This window comes from Phaethon lepturus, unplaced genomic scaffold, assembly GCF_000687285.1.
Source record: "Phaethon lepturus isolate BGI_N335 unplaced genomic scaffold, ASM68728v1 scaffold21290, whole genome shotgun sequence".
Lineage (NCBI taxonomy): Eukaryota > Metazoa > Chordata > Aves > Phaethontiformes > Phaethontidae > Phaethon > Phaethon lepturus.
The window spans coordinates 1-8,757 of NW_010511464.1; the positions used below are offsets into that span (position 1 = coordinate 1).

An 8,757-nucleotide genomic window follows, 5' to 3' on the forward strand; every position below is an offset into this window, starting at 1 on the left:
ATATATAATATATCATACTGTATATTAATGACGAGAAGAATGTTTTACAAAAGGTTCCTTTAGACTGAATTGTGTAATGAAAATAACGGAAAACGGATCTCTCTATACTCTTCTGAAGTTTTCCTGCTATGAATAATATTTTGCTCCATCTACTCCAGTTTTCTTCCTTTCATCTACTTGACACCAAGTTAGAAACAGAAAATCATCAAGAGTCTGGTTTAGGCTACTGCCAAATGGGAGTCACTACTACATTTTTATATCCATGTGTAAAACTACCCTCAAAACTTCCAGTTAAAAAAAACCAACAATGTAAGGAGCTTTGGAGCAGAATTTTGAAAAAAATAAATATGTGTATTGTGTCTTCCCCTCTCTCTATGTGTAGATCTCTGTATCTTTGCTACAGGTACTCTTGACTCTGAAATCCTGCCTGAACAGTGCTGAGGAAAGAGAAAACTGTAAAAATCTAGCACTGACTTTATTTTTATTACATTTCCAAACACAACATAAACACTGATGTGAGAGATTACTTGGAGCAACAGAACTTGTAAAGACCTGCTCAGAGCATGTGTTTGATGTTATCTCTTTGTAGTTATAAATATTGCCTTTTTGTTCCAGGGAAACCTGAATGAGCTGGGCAAGCTTTTAATGCAAGGATCCTTCAGTGTCTGGACTGATCATAAAAAGGGTCACTCCAAGGTGAAAGATTTGGCACGCTTCAAGCCAATGCAGCGACACCTCTTCCTCCATGAGAAAGCAGTGCTGTTCTGTAAAAAGCGAGAAGAAAACGGAGAGGGATATGAGAAAGCACCTTCTTACAGCTACAAACACTCCTTAAATGTAAGATACCGAGCAGTCCAGTAAGGTTGAGGTACTGAGGGTTTATCCTGCAGTAATACCATGTTCTAGTTTTTTGTCAGTGAAGATGTCTTATAGTTTTGCACTGGGAACTTCACCTTTTTGGGCAAACCTAACTGGTGCTGCAGGTCTGGGTCACTTTGCGTTGCTGTCTGTTAGAGAGTCAGGGTAGGGGGAAATTATCCTTTGAGAAAATCCAAGCCATACTAGTCTAGCTGAACGGCAGTTGCATTGATCACACAGAAAAAGTAATACTGAGTAGAGGAGGGTAATATAAATAGATGTAAGATTTGGTGGTCTGGATTTTGAGACATCTTGTGGGTCAGTCTCAATTTTTAATGTACCTAAACCTTTCTTCCCTCCGAGGTAGCCAAGATGACACAAAACACTAAATGTCTTGCATCCAACATGCAGATTGTGTTATTAGTTTTCTTATCCTTGAGCAAGAAGCCAAATGTGGTTTTCCTTTTCAGAAATAGGGTAGCAAAAAATACCAGTAGCCACCCGCTTCCATTGTTATTGTAATCACAATTTGGTAGGTCAGCTTCTGTTCTCTTTGCTTCCAGATGGCAGCAGTTGGAATAACAGAAAATGTCAAAGGTGATGCAAAAAAATTTGAAATCTGGTATAATGCAAGGGAAGAAGTCTACATCATACAGGTAAATAACATGCCACTACATTTAAAAAAAAAAAAAAAGAAGGCAGGGAGGAAGTCTAACCCTAAAAAGATCTGGAGGTTTTTTCTTCTATCACTAATAGACAATGATCAGGAAATGTAGAAAAAAGGGAAAAGAAAAAAAAAAAAAAGCCAAACCACCACTAGATTAATTCATAAGGTAGTTTCTTAATATATTTTCAATTGCAGAGTCTTCTGGGAAAAAATAATTACATTTTACAACATGGAGGATATTGTGTACACAGTTACTATTACTCTCACTGGAGTAGTGGATGGCTTGGAGCTGGGGTTTAACTGTAGCACATGCACAGCCTCTGCCTCAGCATGTTCCCGTTGTCACAAGTTTCTGTTCACTGAAGGACTAGAGAGGGAGCTCTGTCTGTCCCTTTGCAAGATTCCTCTGAGGCTGTGCTTTGGCATGCAACTCTGTGTAATAAGTATGCCATGCTTGATGGCTGATTGTATTTATTTTTGGGTAGGCACCAACCCCTGAAGTTAAAGCTACTTGGGTAAATGAAATAAGAAAAGTGCTGACGAGTCAACTGCAGGCATGCAGAGGTAAAATATTTTGGATATATATGGGGTTTTAATCTCTTTTCTCTTTGAACTTCAAAACCTGCCCTGTATATCTTCATTGTGTAGGACTGTAGAAATGAAAAGTGCAAAACACAAATCAGTGTTAATAGTTCTTTGTCTTTCCTCCATTACAGAAGCTAGTCAGCACAGAACACTAGAACAAACACAGAGTTTACCTCTACCAGCATCATCTTGTACAAGGTAAGTAAATATGTTGTCAAATCAGCCTGGCTGTCTTGTAAATATATTAATACATCCAGTTTGTAGTTCTTCATTACTCCTACCCCTGAATACTGGCCCTTATGTTTTAGAGGTTTTTTAGGTCTCTTCCTACTAAGAAGCTGTAAAGCTTGGAGTTTATACATCTCCAGAACTGTTAAACTGAGCAGCAGTGCCATGAGCTTTGCCAGCTGATAGAGAACAAAACAGAGAAGTCATTTTCTAAGCCAGCCGAAGTCCTGGTGGTATTATGGGTCTGTTTGTTGAACAGCTAATTAAATACTTTACACCCCAGATAAAAGAGTTATGTGGAACAGCCTTTTCCCTCCTTCTCTGTTCTTTTTCTTCCCCTGAATTTTTTTTTTGTCCTTTTCCAATGTCATGTTATCTTCTTTTTTGTCTTTTTCAGGGCATTATCTTTTCTGTCCCTTGTTCTTTTCCTCCAATTTACTTTTTTTTATTTGCTTTTAAACTAAGTGATATGTTGATTCCACCAGTGTTCTTGCTTGAGTCAAGCTTTTCTTCTTTTCCTATTTTTTATCCTTTACCCTACCAACCTATATGTTCTGCTTCCACCTGCTGTTCTGCTCTTCTCCAACACCTCTTTTTAACCCTCTGCTACTCACTCTTTTTTTCATAATATGTGTATATACCCATAAGCCCATGTGTTCATATCTTCAGTCATTCCCACACGGTGTGTGCTCAAATGTGTATCAGTAGCTCTCTGCCCTGCATGTTTTATGCATCTACTTATCACTCAGGGAGAATTTCCCACATGTATAGTATTTGTGGGTTGTCTTTCTCCATTCTGTTCCCAATTGGAGGTGTGATGGGAATCCAGCTGCAAGATCCAAACTATGTTCTTTGTTCATCCCTCATCTGTTCCTGTGTTAAGAGCTTCTGAGGGACAGAGTATATTCCTTTTTTTTTTCTTTTTTTTTCCTTAGTACGACAGCACAGAATGTGTGCCTGTAGCTGAGAGTGAGTGGCAGTTGTCCTGAGCTGTCTTTTGAGTAACTTCTACTGCCATAGTACATGTGGTTGTAGTCAGTTAGGGGACTCTCTCTCCTTTGTGTGTGCTCATGGTCTTTCTATGCACAGTCACCAATGACTTCTTCAATCCTACAAGGTATGATCTGGGAAGTAGCTACAAAATGGTTTTCAGCCTATATATCTGTATGTAAAAGAAAACCCGTGACTGAAGATCATCCCTTTTCAGACATAAATTTACTGGCGATGGATTGATTGTCTTAATTTTCTTCCAATAAACAGTCCTTCACGAAATCACATCAGAAACACAAAAAAAATGGAGGATAGAAAAGCTGATCTTGCAAGTCTAGAAGGTTATGGCACCACAGTAGCACCAAAGTACCCTGAGAAAGGCAAAGGTGAGTTTACATGTATGTATTGTTATCTTTAATTGTGAAGAGCATGCCTGCACTGCAGATGCACAGGCAGATCCACCAGCAGAGTAGCCACAGTAGTGCAGGAAAACGCAGCATTACACCTGAACGAGCAGAGCTTTGCCGGTTGCAGCCCTAAGGCAGCCCACCCCCAAAGTGCTGCCCACACTGCACCTGCGTGCCGGTCCCACCTGCCCTTAGCTTGGGGTTTCTGCATTCCACTGTGTGGTGTGGACAGGCCTAAACCCACCTCGAATGAAGGACAGCCAAAAGGAGGTGGGAACTATGTGTTATGAGGCCTGAGTCTGCAGTAGGTCTTCTCTTAGAGCTGCCCAGCTTGTCAGGGTTTTCTTCCTCTGGATAAATTTCTCAGCATTACCTGTTCTGAAGAGTTTTGTTGTTTTGTTTTGCTTTTTCTCTTTAATTTTGGTTCCCATCATGGAGATTATTTGCTGAACCAGTGGCAGCACAAGGCCCTGCACAGTGAGAACAACTGACCACTTGGGTTCTTCTGTTGTACCTGGACTTTCAGTTGTCCTTTCTCATCCTAACATGCAGGTTCCCTGGCAGGGCTGCAAACTATTTTTTGCCTTGATCTTTTCATGGCCTTGTCCCCTTTCTTTCTGTGTCTTTCTCTTCCTTTGTAGATGACACTAGCTCTGCTTCAGAGTGCTCTATACTGTCAAAAAAGCGCTTTACACTGCAGGGCTTTACTAACCTCAAAAGTCAGAAAGGTAATTTAAAAAAAAAAAAAAAGCTAGACTGTTTTCTGTTTAAGGCTGTAATTGAAGCATCACGTTGTATGTGTGTGTAGTGTAACAGGTTTTTAGTGTATGCGCTACCTTGTTCTCCTAAGTTCAAGCCAGGTTCCTGAGGCACTGACCCTGACAGGGAGAAAGCAGCTCCAGAGCGGGAGGGGGAGATGCAGCTGAGAAAAGTGGAGGTGTTGGAGATGCAAGGGGAAGACTGCAGTTTCCAATGCCTCCAGTCTCACTATCAAGGCCAAGGAAGGAGTTTATAGCACCCCATTCCTGTAGGAAAACTAGAGGAAGGAAATTGTCTTCATATCAGACACTTGGCCTGCTTCTAGCTTCAGTGGATCTGCCCCGAATGCACTTGTACTTGGCAAAAAGGAATCAAGGTTTTCTAGAGTATTTCTATATTAGCGTCCTTGCTAATGGAACTCCCAAAGCATGACTGCAGCAGAATGTGTATGACAGAGTTCTTTTGCTGGATACAAAAATAAATAAGAATTTCCCTATGCTTCCAGAAGTGGTCTTTACTTTTTTTTCCAAAAACAGGCAATAGGAGTCTGAGACCTTTCTTGCTTCCTCCTGCCAAGTAATCGCACTGTTACATTCACTTCTTGCTTTGAACGGCTGTCTTTGAACAGTCTGAACTGCATTAAGTTGATGGCCCTTGCTCAAGAGCATGAGTTTTTTTTCCCCCCCAAGCATCTTTTCAGAATGCCTCTTTAAAACCTGATTACCTTTGAGTTCTTTCTGGAGAGACTCTGAGACTCTAGGGTTGTGTATCTAATGCTAATGAGGTGAGCACTAATATCCCATGCTTGCCTTGACAGAAACTCCATCTCCTTCTGCTAAAAGCCAGACATTGCCAATGATCCTTCTTACAGGACCAGGTATTGCTGTAGCACTAGATTTATATAAAAATTATTGCTTTGTTTGGTAATGTTTGTCTAAAATTGAAATTAATTGTATTCAGTTGATGTCTAGTTCATTTAGAAAACTTTACATACACTTTCACCTATTGCTGTAAAATAAATTTGCCAATTTATCTTCAAATAACTACATGTAAATAATTAATTCCTTCTACTGTAATTGACCAATGACAGCTAAAACTAGAGTGATTACAGAAATCCACTTGTTTCCCAGTGTAAACTCAAAGGTATTTAGCATGCAATCCACCTATTCTCTTTTTTCCAGTTCTTCAATATCTCTCTTCTGTGTTTTTTGCCTATTCATCCTCCTGCAGCTTCTCCTACCAGTCCTGACAAAAAAGCTAAACGGCATGAAGTAGTGAGTGACCCAACTCCTTTTGGTTTAAGAGGTATAGTGATACCACATCTTGTACTCCACGAATATCCACACATACCTCGTGTAATATGTTACATCAAGCTCTGGGGATACTTATATGATGCTGTTGTGTGCAGCAGTACTGATATCAGCTGAGTTTTTCCAAGTGGGTCTGTCAGCTTTTGTATATACTGCTTTTGATGGCACAACTGGTTGAAGTTTTACTTTGGCATGAAATGAAGTAGCATATGGCTAACTAGTTTTTAGGAGAGGGCAGCGGGAAAAGGATCTTGTGCTGAAGAAATAAGCAGAAGCTGGGTGTTTAATGGAATTACAGGGGAGTCCAGCTGCTATGCAACACATGGTTTTGCAGTTAGCATCCTCCTGTCACTGTGCCCCTTGTGGAGAGGATTTAACCTTTTAAAAAGGAAAAAAAAAAAATCTGAAACATATGCACTCCAGTCAGAGTGGGGATCATCACTGTCATGTGGAATTTCCATTTTAGATCTGTATTTTTTACTGTAGTCACAGGCCTGTTGCATCTGTCTTTGGGTGATAATAGGCAAGTTTCCAACCCTATGAATCCCAGATAATTTAACTGAACCCCTTGTAGCAGTTTGCCTCCTGTCCTCCCCAACCCACAGCTAAGGAAAGAACAGAAAAGCATAAATGACCCCTTTCTAACCAGCGAGACTGTTGGTGAAGGCTTGAGTACAAATCCGTAGGGCTAGCTAACTAGAGAGTACAAGCAGAGCAGTCCCTCTCTTCCTGGCTTTTTCCACCACCATCTCTTAGAAAATATTACCCTAAAGATGAAGCTGTTTCAAGCCTCCTTTGATGATGCAGTTTCATCATCCTCCTGTCCAGGTTTCCACAGCCTTTGTCTTTGCTCACACATGGAAACGATGCAGGTTCAGCTGCTGTGCTGGGGAAACTATGCAACACCATACACCTTGTCTTTCCTGACACCTTATCTCTTCTCCTTCACCAACTCAAAGAGGAATAAGCAGGCAGTTGACCTGCGCCTTTCAGGACGAAACTGCACCAGGTGATGGTCACAGCTCCCCAGTGCAGAGCACGTTGCCTCCACTCATTTCCTTTCACGGCTACATCGCTTCGACTTACATCGCAGTGAGCTCAAGGAAAATTAATTGGTGACAGAATCACATCTTGCAGATAGATCCTATCTCTGTGAAGAAACCTGTGGGCCCATATCTGAAGAGAAGCAGTTAATGAATTCTTGCTTTTCCTGGCACCATCAAATCTAAAGTCATTTCTGCACAACCATGTCTTTTCTCAAGATTGCCTACTATTTTCTTACCTTTCCTGCCTTTATAGGGAGCTCTGATTTAGTCACGCCGAGCAGAATACACACATGCGCGTTGAATGTGCATGCATAATTTTGGTGCCTGTAGTTAGCTAATACAAATATGACCACGGTGGCTACTTCCCCTCCCCACCCAGGATCAGATGGGCTTTTATATGGACTTGTTAATAGTAGAGTGCCAGCTTCTATGAGCAGTAGGAGTGCTGTTGCTACGGCAGGATCAGGCAGGTCTGCCCTTACCCACATCAGCACAATATAGGAAAAGAAAGAGGCTGTGGAACAAGAGCAGTTACCCAAAATGTTCCAGATGAGCAGGACAATGAATATGATGCTACAGGCAGCGCAATTACAGTGTTTTAACTTTTTCTTTTGTGCAACTCATTGATTCTTTTTCTAATGAGAGCTTGGAACAATTAGGAGAAACCAAGTTTTCTTCTATTGCATTGTTCTTAGCTTGGAAATAACAGAAAGCGTTTCAGCTGTGTCCCACGAGCCAACTATAAGATGTGAGCTTCCAAGGAAATTTGTATGGAATACAGCAGGAAGATGGAAGTTCATTCTTAACCCTGGACAGGGTCAAATGGGTCAGTACCTCTAACCTTGTGCAGGTCATCCGTCAGCGCAGGCGAGGTAAAAGTCCCGGTCCGTTTGGTGTGCTCTGGGTGTGATTTCTTTCTACGATTCTCAGATTGCTTTGGCTTTACTCTGACAGTGCTCAGACTTTTCCTTAATGCACTGGTATGACCAGCCATGTGACAAATGCCTTAGAAGCAGTGAAGAGCAAAAATGCCAGTGTTTCTCAACTTAACTAATAGTTACATAAAAGTTGGGAGGTTTGTTCTTCCTTTCATTCTTTTCATTGAGTTTCATTGTTGTTACCCTTTGGCTTGAACCAAAACCTTACAAATATTTACTTGTCTTTTATCATAACTTTTATTTCGTTATAAGCTCAACACATTTATTAACAGCTGCTGACCTCAGTGAAAAGCTTCCCACTAGTAAAACTTACTGTAGTTTTATTTGGAAAAGGATTTTGTGCACTCTGGATATGATTCAGCCTCATAAATAAAGGAAATGCTTCACCCTGAGAGAGAAAAAGAAACGCTTGACAATAAATGACAGGCAGGGGATTGTGCTTGTGGTGTTTGGTGCAATGACTTAACACCAAGATGTCATCATGATTAAGTAATCCTTGTGCCTAAATACCCTTAAATAATAAGCTGCCTCATGAGGTGAAGTACAGAGTGCCTGTAGCTTGTGCTGAATTTCTTGACAGCTCTTAAGTGCTCAACAGTTTGAACAAAGCTATGTGCATCCATCCCGTGTTCCAGCAGGCTGGTTAGGTTGCTTTGGGTGACAACCCCGTGCATTCATCTATATCATAGACTGCATGTTCCTGTCTTCTACCTCCTCCCCAGAAAATCCATCGTCCATCTATAGAAGAGAAAAAATAGCTTCTTTTTATTTGGGAATTTGCATTCTTTCCATCTGTTTCCCGCTGTATAAATCCAAAGGGCTAAATTCACTGCTGTGCATTGCCACAATTCCACTTTGATGGAAACAGGCCAACTTTTGCCAGCTGTGAATTTGACCTAGTGGCTGTAGTAACTTCACCGTGTACAGTTTTCCTGCTGTTTGTGCTGGTCACTTAACAGCTTATCAGCA

The 8,757-nt window shown here is 41.0% G+C and overlaps 1 protein-coding gene across 1 annotated transcript in view; it reads left to right on the forward strand.

The window, feature by feature from the left end:
• Positions 1 to 615: 615 nt before the first annotated feature.
• LOC104618500 (guanine nucleotide exchange factor DBS-like) overlaps positions 616 to 8,757 on the forward strand; it is a gene marked incomplete at its 5' end in the record, with an annotated part of 9,502 nt that continues 1,360 nt past the window's right edge. The window contains 7 exons of the mRNA XM_010284121.1: positions 616 to 837; positions 1,422 to 1,514; positions 2,011 to 2,089; positions 2,242 to 2,308; positions 3,599 to 3,714; positions 4,377 to 4,463; positions 5,725 to 5,799. Of these exons, the coding sequence (XP_010282423.1) occupies positions 616 to 837; positions 1,422 to 1,514; positions 2,011 to 2,089; positions 2,242 to 2,308; positions 3,599 to 3,714; positions 4,377 to 4,463; positions 5,725 to 5,799 (739 nt within the window). The remainder of the gene's footprint in view (positions 838 to 1,421; positions 1,515 to 2,010; positions 2,090 to 2,241; positions 2,309 to 3,598; positions 3,715 to 4,376; positions 4,464 to 5,724; positions 5,800 to 8,757) is intronic.